We start from the raw sequence: 21,210 nt of genomic DNA on the forward strand, positions 1-21,210 counted from the left end.
TCCGTCCCTAAATTACATTTCTACTTCTAACATTTATTTCTCACATAATAGAGAAAAATATGAATGTAATTTAGTGACGGACGGAGTATAATTATATATATTGTAACAACCTAATACACCATCCGTTTTTAAGTGACACATTTTCTTTGTACATTTGTTTTTGTGTGACCCTTCTTTTTTTGAAATTGTGTACAGACAGTACAATTTTTTTATGCAATATTGTAATTACAGATACTTTAGGTACGTATTATTGTTCAATGTAAGTTAATTATAAACAACAAAGACGAGTTTAATAAGATCTCACATGAGACATGGTCATGTTTTAATGTACTCCACATTAGTTTATACTAGGTGAAGCCCGTGCGATGCACGGTTTGTTTAAATTTTTTTAAAATATTTTTTTTATATATATTTATGTGCTAAAATTTGTTATATATTTAGATAAAATTACTGATATCAAAAGATAATATTTTATATTTAATTAATTTAAACTGGAAAATCTCATTCGTCACTTTTGCTTACCTGTCATTCAAATTATTTAATTCTAAAAGAAATTAATAGTCTCGTATTTAATTGGCTACCACTAAAATTTATTATCCAACGTGACGCGCTGAAAAAATTAAATTCTACGTGACTCTCTAAAAACTCGGGATAAATCATTCCTTTTGCAATTAAGTAGGGCCTTTACTTGTTATAAAACTATTGTATTATTATGTATTTTCCTCCATTTCCCACTCTCTTTGCTTACTAAAGTTAATTTATTTATCAATATGTCATGTTATAGTTGTACATTTATACAACAAAGAAACATGTGCCCTTATTACATACATTAATCATGTCACATTTTGCTCATTTTGAAGAGCTTACAATGAACAGCTTGTTACGTATGTTGTACACACTACAAGTCTATAACCACCTTGACATAATTTGATATACAATAAAATAATCCCTAACTAGAGGTATCAATTTGGATATTCGGATCGAGTCTGATATAATCGGATCGGGTCGGGACAATTTTTAAAGTTAAGTCATACCAATTTATTATATCCACACGAGTTTAAATCCGAATCGAATATTTTTCAAGTCAGTTTCGAATCGGATCGAATCGGATGTGCTTTTAACAACTCTATCTCTAACAAATGATATGTAATTATATTTCATAAAGTCTCTCCATCTAAGGATTGTAGTGAGAATAAGATCACAAACAATGTATTAAGTATGTCACATGCATGATGATATAATTTTCTAGATTTGTTCCTCAAGAAAGTCAATGAACATACCATCTCAATCAATATTATTAATACTATATTATTTAGAGTAGAAGTTTCTATTTGGAGTTTCATCCATTTCAAAGTTCATGTTATTTGACTATTTCCTTCCAATCCTCATCCAACCACACTCAATTAATTTAATACCCTCATTTTCTTGTTTAAATACCAAAAAGTTTATTTTCCTTTTTGCCTTTGTCATCAAACCAACCAAAATTCTCTGTTTTATTATTATAATTATTACTTCATCAAACTTAAACTCATTTCCTCAAAAAAAAATGGTGAGTGGCTTCATTTGTGGTACTCATAGTTTCCCGCGTGAAGACGATGAATATGAACGACAAACTCGAAGCGCGGATTCTTCACCTAGGCGATCAAGATCCAAGAGCAGCAGCAACAAGAACCCGTATTCGCGCCGAGGGCTAGACAAGTTTACAGCTCTTCTAGCAGAAATTGAAGAAAAAAGACAGCAAATCTACTCACAGGTTGACCCTGATGAAATCTCCCTTGTTCGTTTCTCCTACTCGGGCGATCATGATTTCAAGCCCATTGTAGTCAAGGCTAAGCACAAGGCTTCTCCTGATCGAGTAGTCGAACAACCAAAATCTGATACTGATTTAAAGACATCTCATCTAAGGAAGCTGCAATCTTCAAAATCATTGAATGTCAGAGAAGAAAATAAAGCTGAAAATGAGATTAACATGAAGAAAAAGAAAATGGGATGTATCAAAAAAATAAGGATTGAACAATGGAAAGAACCCAAATTGATATTATTAATGGTTGTTATATTAATCTTGGTATTCTTGGTATTATTTGGGAGATCATTTGCAATTATGTGCACTTCAATTGGGTGGTATGTTATTCCTACCATGTCAAAAACTTCTGTTTCTCCAACCAACTCGAAAGTTTCGAAGAAAGACTACACGATTCGAAGGCTAAGTCATAAGGCACTTATGACAAATGAAGGCACAAAATCCTTTAACAAAACATCTAATGGAAGAACTTAACATCGAAACCGGCATTTGAAAGTTCTTACATTTGACTAATTCTAGTCTAATTCTAATCATGGCTGCTTTAAGTTGTACATTTTATTAGTGCTGTTCATATTGTTTGAAAATCTTGATTTTGTTTCTTAATTTAATTTATGTTGAGTTTAGGAAGCTGAACTCTATTTGGGATATGAATCTCTGTATTTCTCTGTAAATTACTTAGAAAAGATAAGGATAGAGGATGAACTGAGGGTTGAAGAGGACTCTGTTTAATGTTCTCTTGTATTTTGATGACACTGATTCTTGTTTACGTGTTGTATATAGTTATATACCTTTCAAATATGGAGGCTGATGTAAATTACTTGTATAATAAGCCTAATCCAAAGTTTTAAACCTTGGACTTTTGTATATTCTAGTGAGGAGATCTCGGCATTTTACGGGCTCTTCTGTCAAGTTAATTGTAATTAAAAAAAAAAAAAAAAAAAAATTATAATCTAAAATTTTAGTCTTAAAATGTTCACCCCATTTGTTTTTTCTAACAGCCATAAATATTAATTTTTCACCAAAATTCTCACCAATTTGCAACAATATTTGTGCAAATTTAACTTTCCCATGTAAATTTTGTTTTACCATGTATTTTTATTACTTTCTCTCTCTAGTGCTTTGTATATCCAATGTCAATTACATTTTCAATGTACTTTAACTATTCTTATTTGTATTTATTAATTCTCGTGAAAAATGCCCATAAGGGACTATCAAAAGGGGACGGAGGAAGTAATATCAATCTCCGTTTTTTAGTTGACATGTATTCCTTTTTAGCAAGTTTATTTTAGTTGAGACGTCATCATTTTAGGTAAGTTTTACACCTACATTTACTTCACTTGATTTATTATTCTGTCTCTCCTCCTAAATATGTATGCCTAAATTGAGTATATCAACTAAATGCGAGATCCTAAATTATAATAATGTGGATATTTGGTGATCCATCTAATTGCACAACTTTATACCCAGTATATGATTTTAAAAAAATATATATATCTTGAATTTAGTCAAGGGTCTTTTTCCTTGTGAAATTTTATTTGTAGAAAGAAGCATCCACCATCTAGAACTACAGAAATTAAGAGTTGACTCACAGTCGAGTAAACCAACATTGGGGTTCTTATCTCGAAGATAATCTATGAATCTACATCAACCTGTCAGGATCCCTGTACATTTTAATTCCACTTAGTACATCCTTACGCCCAAAAATATACTGCAGAGAAAACGCACAAACTGTTTGGATGATATATTTTACTCGTTGGTTAATACGTTTAATGTGTTGGTTAGTATATTTCATTTGTTGGCTAATGTATTCTTTTATTGGCTAATACATATTTTGTAAAAAAAATTTAAGTTTTTTTTTGTTGCTTGATATCTGACGTCATTTGGATTATATGTTACTTGAATTGGCTGATATGTGTATATCTTAATTGTTAGCTTATATGTTTTATTTTGTTGGCTAATATGTTTATTTTCTTGGCTTACCCTTTGCTTTTGTTGGCTGATACGCTTCATTTGTTGGTTGATACACTTCATTTGTTGGCTGATAAACTCCTCTTGTTGGCTTATTTGTATTTTTTGTTCTTAAAAAATTCTATTAAAAAATTAAAATTCTTTTAATAAATTTTATTTGCATTTATAATAAGCAACACATAAGAATTTAAAGTATAGATAGTAATAAATTCAAATTTGAAAAGAATAAAATTATTACATTAATCCTTAAATTTCAATAAACTCTATTTCAATTGACTATTATAAAATATTAATTAATAATATATAAAGCTAAACTTTTATGTATAAATTGAATCATAATTTTATTTAAAAAATATTAGATTATAACTCTAAGAAAAATTCCAAAAAAATTTTCGGTGTCTAGAGAGCCCATAAGGACAAGGGTGAGAATTGATCCCAAAACCTCCTAGAATCGAGAGGGAAGCTCTAACCACTTGAGCTATCCCTCACTCTCATAAAATACCAATATTATAGTCATTTACATGCCTACTACATAGTTTAAATCGTTACAAAAGCACATCAATTCCTAGCTAATTTCGCATTAAAGATATATTTTGAAATTTGAAATATAAATTAAAAATTTATTTCAAAATTTAAAAAACAACTCGGGCATCGCACGGGGCGGGGCACAAAACTAGTTATTAATAAATCTTACGTTATTAATCCGTACATTGCACGGGGCCAAAAACTAGTTTTAATATTATGAAAATACACCTTGAGTCAAATCTAACAATATGTCACACGAGTGTTTTAGTATATTCTTCGTATTAATAAGAAAATGAAAATTAGCACTCTAATATGAAACAAAGAGTAACAAATTTAAACGGAGTACTCTCGTACATTCAAGTGGTCATTTTCACATGCTTACGTCAAATGTCATAGTCAATTTCTGTATTGCCCACCATTCTAGCAATTGATGCAGCCTATGCATAAGCATCTCAGATAGATATTAACAGTCAAATTTGATGTGCTGCTGAAATTTTGGGTTTCAGTTGAAATTCCTGCATACCAATACTGATTTTCCGAGATCGCAAACAAAAACACCTTGTAATTTCATTTTGTACTCTGTATTACCTTAAATTATCGTCAAACACTAGCGAACCTAAGTGTACAAAAATTCTTTGCTGAACCAAATGTGCCAACTAAAGGCAAAATGCCTCTACTCTGAACACACAAAACTTAATGTGCATCACAAACATATACAATTGGTACATCGTGTTCATAGCCTTGCAAAATATATTTCTTTACCGTCTGGTTCTAGCAATTAAGAACCAATTTGCCACTCACAGTATACTCGGTAATTTCAGCAGCTGATGTGCTGAAACAACAAAGCTCACTACACATTGGAGTCATCATCAGGTTCATCATCCTTCATGTGTTTCTCTTGTACTGCTGCCACTGTGGAATACTTCGTTAAGTAAAACAAAACAGCATGAAAAGTATTTGATGACTTGCAGACACCTTGGAGGCCATTACCACCACATATTTGTGATTCCTAACTAAAGGGGATAAAACCATAACCCCTACTTATAATAACGCATATATTAATGATGCAAAGATTGCAAACAGCAATGACCAAGACAGACACAATAATATTTACAGCGATGATGACAAATTATAAGAGAGCCCTTCTTTAAAAACAACTGCCTAAGTTAGTCACCAGAGACTTTCTCAGCACTACATATCTAATTCCTAGTAGTAATGATAGTCTTAAAGGGATAATGCTGATACTTAAACGGGTATATTATATAAGTAGTAATTACAAGATTGGGTTGCAAGAATTGTTTATAATTCTAAGTTAATAACATTGTATGTTGTATCATCAGCCTCTCAAATTAGAACACAATTTTCCTTAATGATTCTGAGTAATCTCAGTTGAGTAATACAACTCAGAATTGCTCGAATTGTCAAAAAAGAGCTCAAGCGATTAGAAATATACTAGTTTGATGACATTAATTAAAGAAATCTGAATCAATGATTAACAGGACTCAGGAGTGTAGGTGACTAAAGATGGGGGGATTTGAGGATGAATTAGAAAGAGAATGAGACATGAGTTATAAATTGAGGAATGTGGGAAGCTAGTTTGGGTAAGAGCTATGTGATTATGGAAGAAAAGATAAAGAATTGAGGGGAGAGGTGAGAGTGCCAGACAGCTGACAATATTGATAAAGACTAAAGGGAGCAAATTCGTTGAAGAATGGTTATTAATTTAAAGGTTATAAATAACAGAGGAGCAATGAAAGAGAAAGTAGTTGACATGAAAGGGGAACAAATGAAATGTTAAAGGGCCACAATAACGAGGGATCAGATGGTGTAGATCTTCTATATTCGGTTTTCACTATATACATTGTTTTCAGCAGATCCCTTCCATGTGTATATATATAGACATTAAACGGGAAACAACGAAATGAAAAAGCTCAATTTTAAGCGATCAGACTTGACAAACGGTAATTCCACAAATAATAAGTAACTTAGAACAAAGACACCACGAAGGGTTAAAAAAGGATATCTGTAATAATCCCAATCAACTTGGCGAACTGCAAGTTTGCTGAACTCCACTGCACTTCCATCTATGCCAGCAAAGATGTACCCATTGGTCTTGTCGATCAATTTAACAAGGTTTCCAACACTTTCCTTGTCCTAAGAAGTCAGAAGCACTGAAAAACATATCAAATACTGAAGCAAAACACAGGAATGAATCCAAGAAGCATATGGAAATGACAGCATGCCTGGATGTCCAATGTTGTGAAATTCACAAGGCTAAATTCTTCAACAACCTCACATAGTTCCTTTGTGAGCTTCCTGCAGTATGTTTGCGTATAGGTAGTTAGGAACTCAAGGGAAAAATTGTCTACTTTGCCAGACAAGGACAATGTTCTAGCTATTCTTTGTTCCTTCAATATTAAACAAGGATCTTACATATTTCATTACATAAGAGAGAGAATATGAAAACAGCTGGAAATGGGATAACAAAGCACCGGGACAAACAGTCCAATCAGAAAACAAAAAAATTACAAATTAACCCAATTTCTTTGATGCTCCTCTAACACATAACTCTTAAATGCCTCCCGCCACCTTCCTCCATAACGAAACTAGATAAGTGACTTGGTCCCACAGCAGCTCATGATTAAAACACGAGAATTTGTTTCAATTACACAACATATAATTGCCATAAAAGCATTGTGCCACATCAACTTTTCCTTTCGTTAACCAAACCCCATAAAATGAGAATTCCTCTAACTTAGAAATGAATTCCAAATTCCAAACATGTAAATCCCAGGCATTATCGCATAAACCCCAAACACAGGTGCATTACAAGGTGAAGACGAATAAAACATTTGAGGAATTTGAACAAACAAAAAAAGTTCTCCTTTCAAAAACATCTATTTCCTATTGTGTACCTCACTAAAGGGGAGAAAAAGTAATGACAAGAAATTGCACAAAGTCTTCCAAAGATCTTTGAGTTTGAAAGCAAATTACATAACTTATTGACTGTTAATTTCAGGAGAATGATTCTGAAGGGGATCAGATGGTATGAAACGATGCAAAAAGCTCTTTGAGCAAAGAATCCCTGCTTACAGATTGAGAAATTAAGAAATGAGGGATACTGATTTGTAAAGTTATAAGTTAACATCTTGTTTCCTTTCGAGTCTTTGAATTATGCTACTAAAAGCTACCCAACTCTTACACCCAAAGTAAAACTGAACATAAAGGAAGATCCTATATGCTCTAGTGACTTATTGGCCAGAAAAGAAAAGACTTATAATAGTTCAATTTGGCCGGGGATGAGTTGCAAAGACAAAGCAATATGGTATTCTATGACCTTAAGTAAGCAGATGGAAATGTGTAAGATAAAGATACCAACATTTCTTAACATGCAGGGTTAGGTAGAATCATTGTTGAAAATAAGAAATGTTGTTATGCCTAGTCACACAGATAGGTAGAATCATTGTTGAAAATAAGAAAACTTGCATGGATACGATGGTGCATTGAAGGACTTCTGATATACATAGAAGGGTCTATTCTCAATAATTTAGGAGCTATATATATGCATTAAAAAGGAGTATTCTGAATTTGATCTATGTCTCAAATAAACAACTTAATTTTGACTCGAGCTTTGGTGACAAATACAAAGAATCAAAGTTTAGAAGCACTTCCCAAATATTAATTTATTTCTGTTCTTTTTTGGGGTGGGGGTGGGGGATGGAGACCTTGACTTGTTTAACATATGGGATCTCTCTATTACAAGCTACAAGAAAGCATAACTGCATAGAGGTCCACATACAAATATGATTACAAGGAGAAGGATGGATGGAGATATTAGTTTTAAGGGAATACTTAGAATCTAGGAGGAGATACTTGCCTATATTAGTAACATTAGCAATATGCAAAAGATTACACGGAGAGAGATGGACGGAGATATGGAGCATTTCACTACTGATAAGGGTTGTATCATACCTTTAAGCAGCTAACAATACACAACTGTCACCACATAAGAGCCTAATACTATTCAGGTGGGTAACCAATAACATTGCTCTCGATGACAATGTGAGAGAGATCAATGAAAAACTAACTTTGAGTAATATAAATCATTAAAATCAAAGAAACATGGGCACCAAAAAACATCAAGGGAACAAGGATGCCTCAAACTCAAGAACAAGGATTACAGAAATTGCCTGATAGTAGGTACTATTGAGGCTTGTTGGTAGGTAATATCGTGGCCTATTAAACTGTTGGTAGGTGGTACCGTGGCCTGTTGGTTAGTAATATCATGGTAAAAAAATGACAGTAATGAAAATTAATATATATGTAATTTGAGGGCAAGCCTCTTGCTAATGTCCATGGTAATTGAACTTCATCCCAAAAACATGTGCTTCTTCATAATTTGCCATAATTTGTTCATATGTGGTATTGAGTGGTGATGAAAATCTTTGAAGAAACACACATGTTTGTGGGTGGACAATTGGACAAGCAATGGTCACTAAAGGTAGCAATTGAGTCATTTGGATTGGGTTTGGGTTGGGTTAATTCAGATCGGGTCATTATTTTATGTATGACTCGTTCGGGTAGATTTTGGGTGCCAAACGGTTCAGGTCGGGTCACACCAGTTTTTAGGTGCATTGCCAATATGCTTATCTTAAATAGTTAAGCAGTTTTCAGAATCGGGATTCTACTTTGAATCGGTGAGTGGGGTAGAATCGAATCGGTAAAATCGAATCGTAGAATCATACGATTCTACTAAAATGTAAAATTGGGCTTCAAAATGTAACAAATGACTACATACATAATTTTATATCAATGAGAATGATAATAATATATATTGTTAATACCATAATATTGGCATACAAACATAAAATAGTTTTTCAAGTAATTTCGCACGCGCATAACTCAAACAATACACTATAAACTATAAAGTCGGATTATTGATACACATTCTTAACCATAGAGTACACAACAATTGTTAAATTATGAAAAAAAATAACATGTTGACTCGTAAAGTTGTTTTCCCTAGACCCATGCATAATAAAAAAAAAAAATCCAATAATGATAGAAAACTATGTGTCAAGTTAGTTCATTTAACGAGATAGCTAAAGAATGACAACTACAACAAACTCATGTTATAAAAGTGTTTTTTATATGCCCAAAGTTGAGTGCATGACTCATGAATACATTCTTATGCCCAAAAAATTCAAATGGTTGGATAGAATCTTAAAAGTTATTTAAATTGATGTTTCATAAGCTTTATTATGATTTAGATTGAATAATATGTAAGTCATTGACTAAAGTTAGGTTCAACTATGACACCCTTACACTCTTTAGTCTATAACATAAATTATATAAATGATATAGGTACGAAACCAATTCTATTAGAAAGTAGACTTCAAGAGCTTTCCAATAACATATTGTAAGCCTAATTCCGACTTTGAAATCAAAAGTTATGGGTTTCGAAAAATCAGATTTTTTTGCAGAAGTAGTACGGTAGAATCGGTATAGAATCGCAGAATCGGTACCGATTCCACCGATTCTATGAGCAATTCTACAGCATAACGATTCCCCGACTTACATCGTTTAGGTGGATTACGATCGTAGAATCGTACGATTCTACGATCCGAATCGCGATTTTAATAATGGTTTTTTCACCAAATGCTCTTGAACTTTTCAAAATTCAAAATTCACCAAATTCCACTGACATTTGTTAATATTCACACCGTGACCTCAAAATACTCCTGACGTTAAAGTTCTGTTAGCAATAAAATTTAATTCACCAAATGCCCTAACGTTGTTAAATAATTACACAAAATACCCTTATTTTTGGAAGTACAAGTGTACAACGTCTAGTTTGAAATTTAAGGAAACAAGCCGTTAGTTTTGATTTTCACCCTCTATTTGCATAAATACTCGATACATAGCATCCTCTTATTTGCTTAACCACAATTTTTTAACTCCTTGAGAAATCAATCTAAATCATCCTCCTCAATGTATGAGAATTTTAGTGTAAGAGTTGCAAACAAAACTTGTTGTAGTAGAAGAAAATTTGCAGTAAGAACTAGCTAGTCCGCGAACAAGCCCAGATTGTTTACTAGGGTGGGTATAGACTAATTGTCAATAAAGGGACTTGAGTTTGTTATATTAAGTCCTTTGGACAAAATATGAGCTATAGCCCGATCCGTTTTCCGTCCAAGCCCGTAAGTAATCACTTCTATTTTATTAGGCCCTCTTTTCTTCTGTTTGCGAGGTCTCCGACACTTCTTTTTATGAATAGAGAATGTTTGCAACTCTTACACAAAAGTACTCATACATTGAGGAGAATTATTTAGATTGATAACTCATGGTGTTAAAAATTTGTGGTTAAGCAAATAAGAGAGATGCTATGTATCGAGTATTTATGCAAAAAAAGGGTGAAAATCAAAACTAACGGCTAGTTTCTTTAAATTTCAAACTAGACATTGTACTTCCAAAAATAAGGGTATTTTGTGTAATTATTTAACAAAGATAGGGCATTTGGTGAATTAAATTTTATTTCTAACGGAACTTTAACACTAGAGGTCACAGTGTGAATATTAACAAACGTCAGTGACATTTGCTGAATTTTGAAAAACTTGAGGGTATTTGGTGAATTTTTGAAAAGTTCAAGGGCATTTGGTGAAAAAACTGTTTTAATAACATTGATTATTAGAATTATTGATTATCGAGTAAGATGGGTATAAGACAGGGAGAAATGGTAACTTGGTCAATAAAATGGGTTTAATGGTCACTTGAGCACTAACATGAGACTTCTCTTACAAATTTACATAAGTTACTTAAAATTGTAGAAAAGCTTGTCAAATTGGAGTGAAATTGATCAATAATTAAAATAAGGGTAAGCATTTAATTTCTTCCCTTTTTTGAGTATAAGTTTAGGAATGTATGACAAAATCACGTACATATCGATTTAATTAATGAAAATATTTCATTAATACTTTCCTCTTTTAGCTTCTTATACAAAAGTGAAAAGCACATTTTAGCAATCTAGGTGTGTAGCAAAAAAAAAAAAAAAAAAAAAAATTCTAGACCTCCCTAATTATTTGGAGATCACACATAGGTCTCAATTTGATGCGCTTGCATTAATAAAATTCATGAAAAAAACTCAATACAAAAAAAAAAAAAAAAAAAAAAAAAAGAGGTTTAAAAAACAACAGACTTTCGAAGCACAAAAAAAATAATACTTCCTCTGTTTCTCAATTGATGCATCCTTTGCATGTGGCACACAAACCAATAAATGGGATAGAGGGTGGAGTAATTGACAAATTGTCCATTTGCTAACCATTAAGGCTTAATAAAAGGTAGAGTTTGGTCCCACATAAAGTTGAGGATAAGTTAGAAATTTTGCACATAAAATTTTACTAAAAATAGAATGGATGCAGCTATTTTGAAACATCCCAAAAAGGAATAAAATGAATCAATTGAGAAACGGAGGAAGTATAAAATAAAAGACAAAAAGCAACTCAATCTCATTTCTGAAGTGCATGGTCACTTTGACAATGATAATTCACAAAGGATAGCTTTGGTGCACCTATATTTGGCAGCACGCGGATCTTGATCAAGGCAATGTAGCAAATATGATAAATCTTGTGCATCAGTGTAGAAATCCAGGTTAAAAGCTGCAATAAGGCAAAAGGCAAGTAAGAAACAAGGGAAATCCTACCAGTAAGTTAGCCAATTATAAGAGTGTTGTTCTAATTAATACCTAATTTCCCGTAGCTTTCAATAAGATCAATTTTAGAGAAAACATTTACATGAGGAAGTTCCATATGAAGCATTGTTGATAAAGATAGCAGTAGTGCACTGATATACTTCCCTGCATCACTGCAGAGATGGGCATCAACCAAATGCACAGCAGTCAGCTGCATAAGATTTATGAAAAGTAAGCTTCTTATAAATGACCAAAAAGAAAAGAACAGAAAGAAAATTCAGTATGCTAGTTTAATGAAGTGTACCCTAAGATTTAATTTCTTCACTAATTTCATTATAACATTCTTTGCACTTGAATGCAAGAAAAATAGCTCAACTTGGCCAGGAAAATCAAAGAGTAGATAGTGATCTGCAAGGTAACAGTAAACATTATAAGCACTAAAGCAAATGCTAATATATACAGATAGATATGGAAAAAAGAAAAACCTTTACAATGCAAATAGAAAAAAGTATACAACCTTTAAGAAGTGGCTTCAATTTGAACTCCAGCCAATCAACATTCTTCTCCAAGTAATCCATACAATACACTAGACCTAAAAAATAAATGAAACTGCTGATGAAGACAACTTTAAAAAAATATGTAAGAACTTCATAATAGTTGTACAAGTCAATGACTTTACATATTAGAGACTAAGCACATTCAGAAAGTTTAGAATGAATAGCTGCATCCATACTACCTTCTAAGTCTTTGTTTGGTTTACAAAGGAATTAAAATCCTATATTTTATGGGAGGTTATCTCTCTCGTGCAAATTTTAGAGAAAAAATTAACATGTTTGGTTCATACCATGTTTTTTGGGAAAATCTATTTTCCTTAAATTTCCAATTCTTCCACTTTTGCTTTTCTCAACAAACTATCCAGACTAACAATTCTCATGAAATTCCACTTCCTACATTAAAATGTTGTCATTTGTCAAACCAACAAGCACTATGATGTGACAGTTATAAAAAAGGAATAAAGGAAGGGCCAGAGGGAGCATCTGTCAAATGGCAGTATCAATGTATAAAAATGCACAAAGGCACACTAAGGCGATAGGGTTCCTGCTGATCCTAAGCAGTATGCCCCTCACTGGCTCACTGGCTCACTGCAGTGTGCCTCTGGTGCACCTCAGGTGAGTTTAGTGTGCCTTAACAGCACCATAGGTGTGCCCCAAGTGCATCTCAGGTGTGCCCCAAGTGCATCTCAGGTGTGCCTCAAGTGCATTGGGAGCGCCTCTTTGAATGCACTTTGCCTAGCTCAAAAAAGCAGCTTCTAATGCACTGTGCTTAGCTCAAAAAAGTAATGCATCCCTTTGACCTAGTGCCTCTGAGCCTAGGCATGCTTTTCTATACACTCAGTAGTCATTAGTATACTGAATACCCACAAGGAATGTCCTTGAGTTCAACGTATAACGTCTTGTGACTGTTTTCCTTCTCTCCCAAACAAGAAAAGACCCTATTGTAAACCTTCATAGCTCTAGACACAAGACCTCAAATTGTAAATATCCTTGATCTTCCTTCTTTAAGAAAGTTTGGATCTTGGAAAGTAAAAGTGGCTTATGAATACTTATACGAAAATTTTCAACCACAAACATAAACGTGGGAGGACCTCTGAGAATTATGGCCTTAACTTTGGAACTTAACTTTAAAAACGCTCAAGACATAAGGAGACAGCATTACAAAGAAGCAAAGCGCAATGTGGAGCTGTGAGCAAAAAGCACATGAGCTGCATTACTTTAAAACTAATAATTCTCCCTATAAACTTCAATGCCGCAAGTTCTCAGTAATAGCCATAAAAGACAGGTATATTTGATACAGATAATACAGAAGTTATGCAAAAGAATACGTAAAAAAGATAATAATGAAGAATCGAGAGAAAATAACAGCTATGCAAAAGAATGAAGATATTGCACTCAAGAGTCCAAGACCCCACCTATAGAAAGAACGATGAAGCGCTTAAGAAAGTCAAACCGGATATCAGCAAAAAAAAAAAATTTGATTCCTCAGACGAATATTCTCCCATGGAAACAACAGAGAGGATATTTCCTCTGAACAGAAAATATAGAGGTTAAGAGACCATGGGAGACATTAAAAAAAATGACTGACGAAGAAAAAGATGTCTCACAATGGCCACCAGAGGTGAAGGACAACTAGAATCGCCTGTTGCTGAAACTCTTTCTCTTAAACCAAATGATGAGGAACCACCCATATCAGCACAAGATGTGATTCATGAATTAGGGTCCATATCTTTGGAGATTACAGCAAAACCTACTCCCTTCATCCCTACAAGATTGCCCCACATACTAAAAAAGGATGTCCCAAAAAGATTGCCCCATACCGAATTCGGTAAAATTTTCCACTTGCTCTCTCTCTCTATCCATCTCCTCATTAATATGTGTGCCAAACCATAAGCACAAATATTCTCTGTGATCTTAAAAATGAGAATTTTGGGTTTGGGGAAATCTTGTACCAACGAAAGGAGTAATACGTAGTAGAAAAGGATGAGCAAATCAGCAAGTATATCGTTAGATAAATAATTAATTACGGAAAATGCAACATCATTCACGCAGAAAAGCCACTCTACTAACCAAGTATTGGAACCAACACCATATTATTAGTACTCTGAGCTACAATTCTCTCTTTGAAATACATCTTATTTTCTCACAAGACATCTACATCTTAGGACCACTACCAAGTTTTTAAGCCAAATACTTAATTTCTCACAAGAAACAACTTTCTTAAGACTGGTCTCCCACTTCTTAGGCTGAATACATATCCGTTATGTATATGGTTGCCAAGTTTATTACCCTTGGCATTACAACAGCTTCCTCTGAAGACCAAATACAGTTTCCTGAAGTGATTATAAACTCTATTTCTGATCATAAAATGATGGCCCATTTGCTCTCTATGGACATCCCTAGCTCTACTAGGACTAGGAGAATATTGCAATTAAAAAATCACTATTTTCTAATGCTACTTCAACAGTCTGACACTCATTCCTAAATACAAACCATTTAAGTAAGGGATCTATGTTAGTTACTATTTAGTTATCCAATGTACATAGGAAACTGTCAACAAAGTTGCTGAAAGTTGTAAAATGTGTTGCTTGCAGAATAATTTACTAGCCGTGCACATAGCTCACAAAAGACTACACTCTTATATGGCCTTGTACATGTTCCACCAGCATACTACAAAACATGTTGCTTGTAAGCATATGCATGGTGGTATGCTCCAAGTGTTAATGCCCAGCAGATCCACAAGGTCCATCTTAGCTGCTGCCTAAACTCTGCATTGTTAAATGTCTACAGAGCCGAACCTCCCTTCTCCATTCAAGATTATTTTTCTTACTCCCCTCACGCCCTCGCCCCTTTATTACAAAAAATCCAAGGTGCAAGGTGACTAATACTTAATAAATCAACAAGCTGGTAGGAAAAGCAGTGATTGGATCGCCCTGCTTTATGTTCATCATTACCCTAATCAGTAGAAATTAAAAATGTTATCCATGTAGCTAGAACATTCCTAGCTCATTGAATAAAAAAATTTTCAACATAAACATCATAAAATAAGCCAAAAAACAAATCAAATAAGAAGGAAGCTGACCTCCATTAGGCCCTAGTGAATGCTGATTCATCACATCACTAAGGTTGACCAATTCCTCAATATTAACAGCACAGTCATAACTTAACCTCATGTTAAGAAAATTAATGATAACCAAAAGAAAACAACAAAGATAACTTCCATGATCAGAAAAAATATAAATATTGAACGGTCATGTGTCAAAGAGGATACGGCAATGCATCATTTGCAGGGTCCAAATTGATTATAGCAACCTTCCTGCATTTGCAAACAGTAAAATGTCACTTTTATGGGCATCTAAGAGCCAGAATGGCAATAACCAAGAAATAATTTTGTCCAAAGCTCGTAAACGTTAGGCAAATAACTCCAACGAACAGAAGGGAAAGAAAACTTGAAAAAAAAATGCAAATGATGGTAAAATATTAGGGCTAGCCCGATTGTCATACTAAAAGTTTTTAGGTACTAGACATGGAATAACATTTTATTGGGTAATATCAAATTGATCTATTATATGAGTGAAAATTGTCATTAAATTATAGATAGGAATAATGTTAGATTTGATCATGAGGCTTCTAAATGTATCCCAACAACAAAGTAGATACTGTCAAGCACCAATTGCTTGTGGAAGTTGCAGTCCACATTATAACCCCAACATGAAATGTTCAAATATCACTGATTAAATAATGAGGTAATGTACCTCTTCAAATTAATAATACAAGTCATACATAAATAAAATTGTGAAGGATGATTGCCGATGTCAAGCTCCATCCAATATCACCGATTTCAATTCCAACACAAAAGAAGTATCAAATAGATTAATAAGTATCCATAAACGGGCATAACCTTTCAAATTCATATGCCAGTACAACCTGAACCTGCCTCATCCTCATCCGGCCCAAGAGCGTAACTTAATTGACTAGTAGATTGAGTGTTATAAGTACAAGATACTATAGCATTACAATATAGACAACAATACTAGTAAATTACAAGTACATATATAATCCTAGCTAAAAATATTCATTAAACAAATAATCCTCAACATAAGGTTTAATTGAGCAAATTTCGACATATCTTGGCATCATCATTCATGCAACAGTTCTCAGTAATATAATATCAATATTCTTTAAAAAATAAATAAATAAATAAAATTGCTACATAACAAAGTTACAGAAGCAAAAAGAAAATATAATACGTAGTATCCAAAATACATAAGATAATCGGGAAAAAAAATTACATTTTTGAATGATTAAAAATATGTTTACCCAATAAATGAAATTAACATAAATAAAATAAAAAAATAAATAAAAAGAAGAGAAAAATGGGAATACCGTCCAATTTGAGGAAGAAATTGAGACATGCCATTGCAATAGGTAGTTTTTCCAGATCCTGGAGGTCCGATAACAACTTGCCCGAATACCATGCTTATTGTTTATTGAATTATACCAACTACTTTTTTCTTCCTTAAAAAAAAAAAAAAAAAAAAAAAAAAAAGGAGAATTGAAAGTGGTTAGTATGAGAGTATGATAGAAGAGAAGAGAAGAAAAGCAAAAGCAGTAACAAAACCCTTTCAATGGAAGCCCGCCTACACTTGGTGAAAGGGCAAAAAGTGGGGCATTCCGAGAATCGAACTCGGGACCTCTCGCACCCAAAGCGAGAATCATACCACTAGACCAAATGCCCGCATATGGTTAGAAGTTAATACTATGAGGATATAAAATATAGCTCCCTCTGTTTTTAAATATATGCTTGGAGTTTTAGAAAAAATTAGATAAAGTAATAAAATATGGATGTAGTGGGTTAGAAGAAAGAATAAAAAATTGTAAAAGTAATTGAGAGAACTAGAGAAGTAAGAATATGAAATTAATAAAATATGATTTATGTTGGGTCCACCAGGTGAAAGAAAATGAATCAAATATTGTAAAAAACTTCAAAATAAAGAAATGGAGCAAGTATTAAAAAAACGGTTAGAAAAGAAAAGTAGAGCAAATATTTAAAACGGAGGAAGTGCTAGTATATTTTTTATTTTTTTAACTTATGGGCTCTATCCACTACAATTTTAGGTACATAGTAGCAGCAAATATAAGATAAACTATTACCTAAGTTAACAATCTCTAAGACTAGGCTCTTTACTTCCTTCGAAGCTAGCGTTGGGTTTTGCAAAGTTTAAATACTCAACTTACTATATGATCTAATCTCCAAGTGTGTTGACAACCTTCCTCCCAGCTCCTACAATCCTCTTTGCAAAGCAAGCAATTCACAGTGCATTGTTGAACCCTCCATTTACTTGATGAGTGTCATAAATGGCACTCATTTGATGAATTTTTAGGTTGTTTTTACCTTCTTTTCATAGCTTTCTTTCTTAATAAATGCTTAGTTTTATGCATTTTCTCTTTAATTTCCTTTTTATCTCTTATTTTATGTTTTAATGGGTTTTCTAGTGTTTTCTCCTTTATTTGTCCTCTTTTCGTGGTTGTAGGTATTGTACGAGTTTTAGGTCTTGATATTGGTGGCTTACTAAGTTGGAAGATACCTTTGGAGCAAGCTTATAGCATTGAGAAAGCTCAAGATGTGAAAAAGTGGTATGCTCCAAATTTTAGCTCTTGCGCTCTCAAGCCTCGCTCTCATGAGATCATGATGTTGAACTCATCGTCAAGTCCATTTGAATCTACTATGCTTAGTGACTATCATGAAGACCTTGCGAGCGCACATGAAGACTCATTAATTAGCAACGCACGAAGCTACTTGGACTCGAGGAAACCAGACTTACGCGGGTGCGCGTAACCAATTTTAACTTAATCTCCCTGGTTTTCGAATTTTCTTGGCTTCGATTTCCCGCCTCCTATATATACCCTTTTTGTAACCAATCTCCCTGGTTTTCGAATTTTCTTGGCTTCGATTTCCCGCCTCCTATATATACCCTTTTTGTAACCAATTTTGGTATGAAGTTTATAGAAATTATTTTCATCATAATTTTAACTTAGCTGAGAGTTTCTCTAACTAGATTTAGGCGAGGGTTAATTTAGGAGTAGATTTAGAGAGAGAAAGTGAAGGATTTCACTGGTGATTTGAGATATTGAAGATTTAAGGTAAAATTTGTATTCAAGATCTGCATAATCAATCAATGAGGATTTCCAAATCTATCTCATTTTATTTCTTTGTTTAATTTCATATTTGTTTGATTTGATTTTGATGTTTGATTCTTGATTAGTGGAATTGTTCTTCATATTTTGTTGATTCTTAATTTCCTTAGTTTCTTGTTGATCAGAATATGATTCTTGAGTAGTTATTTTGCTAGGGATTAGGTGAAACTTGTATGATTGATTGACTGTGATTAATTTGTAAATTATGTTGATTGATTGTTAAGATTAAAATGATTAATGTAAGTTTACATGTGTGTAGTTTGATTAGGTCTTAAGAATTTTGCTAGATTGCATTGTAATTTCTAATGACACGACCCATTGATTTAGGAATTGCAATTGTCGATTGGTTTTGCTTGTAATTCTCTTAGTTTGTTTTTGTAGAAACCACTATAATGATTAGGAGATAGTTCTTCGATTCCAATTGATAGCTCTTATTATTAGTATTCACAACCTTTGATTGGCATGTTCTTCCCAAGTTGTTGCAATTTTTATGATTACTTGTTGATCCCCATTCCCTAGTGTTTTATATGTTTGATTCTTTGTTTTGGTAGTTGATTAGTGTTACCTTCTTTACCTTTGACTTCGACTTAGCTTAGGCGATAATTGGAAACGCTTGAACATAACTAATTCTAGTGGTTCGACCGTTGACTTACCTCTATACTTGTATTTAGATTTGTTAAGTGATTATAAATTTTGTTTGGCTTAGAGAGGATTAGTCTACGACCTAGTTTTCCCCCCTGTCTAAATGGCATCGTTGTCGGGGAGCGGTGTCTATGTTTAAGTAATTTTTATTGCTTGAGTCTTGGTTTTTTTATACGTTTCTTTTATTTGATTTTTTTCGTTTTGTATAAAAAAAAGGGCATGTCTCTCATTTCCTTAATATGATAATGAGCCTTTTTGTGAATATTACTATAGACTTGAGGGATTTCTTAATTATAATTGTTGTAATCTTTGGGAGGCTTGTGAGATTTGTTGTTTTGGCTTGAATGAGAAAACTAGGGATGAAGTTGAATGCATATAAAATGGTGAATTTAGAGCATTATCAATCGATGATGCTTGGGATTTTTATGTTTGGTTTGCTTGGGATGTCTATAATAGGGGTTATCATGATTCGAATATCGATGTGTAATGTCTTGATTCTTCTAATATTATCATGAATTCCAATGAATTGTCATATGATCCCATGATTTAACTGAGAACGAATGCTTTCAACTCTAATTCCCCTATTGTTCATGATGATGAGGTACATGCTCAAGTTGATGCTAACGGTGTGTTTCAATATTCTTCATTTTTTACCATGTCTTCTTATGATGTGCTTTGTCCCCTAATAACGAATCTCATGTGCTTGATTGTGTCCCCACTCCCCAATGTGATGAATATGCTCATGATTTTAATGTTGTTTCTTCCAATCTTGATTACACTCCTTCTTCTTTTGTTGAACCTCAACCTTCTACACCTTTTGAATCTCTGATTGCTATCTTTGAAACTTAAATTAGGCATATTGAGCTTAGTAATGATGTTCGGCCTAGTAAGGAGTCGATTCTTAATTCAATGAGAAGTCAATCGAAGATGATGAAAAAGAGTGAGGAACGTCTTGAGGTGGAAAGAAGGAGACGTGAGATATAGAAAGCCAATTGTTATCTTTGATGCTTGTTTGTGAAAATTCAACTTTCACATGTGTGTTGAGGATGATGATGATGATGATGATGATGATGATGATGATGATTTTGAGCAACTAAGTGTTTCTGGGTTTTTTGTGTCCCTCGGGAGAGTTACAAGTCAAAGACTGGATTCAGCAAGGACGCTTGTACCTGCAAAACAAACGGAGCATCGAATGGTCGGTGGTCCGCCTCCGAAGGTTAAGTTAGTACGGATTCGGAGTAAAACGTGCGAAAAATAAGTTATTAGCTCAAATTCCAAGCGTAGGTGTTGCCTGTTTCTTGAGAGTGACAGATCAGTAATGATTGGAACATGCCCCAACAAATGGGGGAATGTCCCTATTTATAGGGACCTTGGGAAGTGTGCCCTCCCTAGGGTTTGATGACCTAGGGATTAGGGCACGCCGTTTTTTAGGGGCCCCTTGGGATTTGGGCCTTGAAGGCCGCCATTTCAAGGGGGCATATCTAAGTGACACGTGTCACGCATCTAGAGGGTCCATTTGGACGCCTCCTAGAGGGACACGTGCCGCTCTCTAATTGGTCCACTTGGGGGTATTAAATACCCCAAATCATTTGGCCCTCACAAGAGTCACGTGGCATGCCACGTGGCGCCTGTGTTGGGGTTTGGTGAGTCCCACTCACCGCGGAAAAAACCCGAGCCAAGGATCACGCTCGCAATAAATAATATCACTAATGCATAAAATAAACATAAAGGGCAAAATAGGAAATATACCTTTGACGCGTGCTTCGCCCGATAATTTGGGCTCTTACTTGAAAGCTTAGCCTCGAAAACACGAGAGCCTCCGACAGAGATCCACC

General features: G+C 33.8%; 2 protein-coding genes and 1 non-coding gene across 4 annotated transcripts; 1 reads left to right on the forward strand and 2 right to left on the reverse strand.

The window, feature by feature from the left end:
• Positions 1-1,546: 1,546 nt before the first annotated feature.
• On the forward strand, positions 1,547-2,275 carry LOC145640096 (uncharacterized). Its single transcript, XM_081691408.1, has one exon. It carries the CDS (start codon positions 1,547-1,549, stop codon positions 2,273-2,275), a length of 729 nt encoding a protein of 242 aa, XP_081547534.1.
• Positions 2,276-4,663: 2,388 nt separating this feature from the next.
• Positions 4,664-17,094, reverse strand: LOC145640994 (GPN-loop GTPase QQT1-like). Of its 2 annotated transcripts, XM_081692201.1 has the most exons (10): positions 16,922-17,093; positions 15,807-15,851; positions 15,618-15,697; positions 12,499-12,573; positions 12,286-12,389; positions 12,036-12,192; positions 11,862-11,949; positions 6,538-6,610; positions 6,317-6,448; positions 4,664-5,207 (listed from the first exon to the last, which is right to left on the reverse strand). In XM_081692201.1, the coding sequence occupies exons 1-10, from the start codon at positions 17,011-17,013 to the stop codon at positions 5,145-5,147; spliced, it is 909 nt and encodes a 302-aa protein (XP_081548327.1). In that variant the 5' UTR covers positions 17,014-17,093; the 3' UTR covers positions 4,664-5,144. The 2 variants fall into 2 exon arrangements, with proteins under 2 accessions (XP_081548327.1, XP_081548326.1); XM_081692200.1 differs by lacking the exon at positions 4,664-5,207 and having other exon boundaries at positions 6,182-6,448; positions 16,922-17,094.
• A 107-nt stretch (positions 17,095-17,201) lies between these two features.
• TRNAP-UGG (transfer RNA proline (anticodon UGG)) lies at positions 17,202-17,273 on the reverse strand. The gene has a single exon. It is a non-coding gene; the product is annotated as a tRNA-Pro (tRNA).
• Positions 17,274-21,210: the final 3,937 nt, after the last annotated feature.

This window comes from Chenopodium album, chromosome 7, assembly GCF_948465745.1.
Source record: "Chenopodium album chromosome 7, dcCheAlbu1.1, whole genome shotgun sequence".
NCBI classification, from domain to species: domain Eukaryota; kingdom Viridiplantae; phylum Streptophyta; class Magnoliopsida; order Caryophyllales; family Amaranthaceae; genus Chenopodium; species Chenopodium album.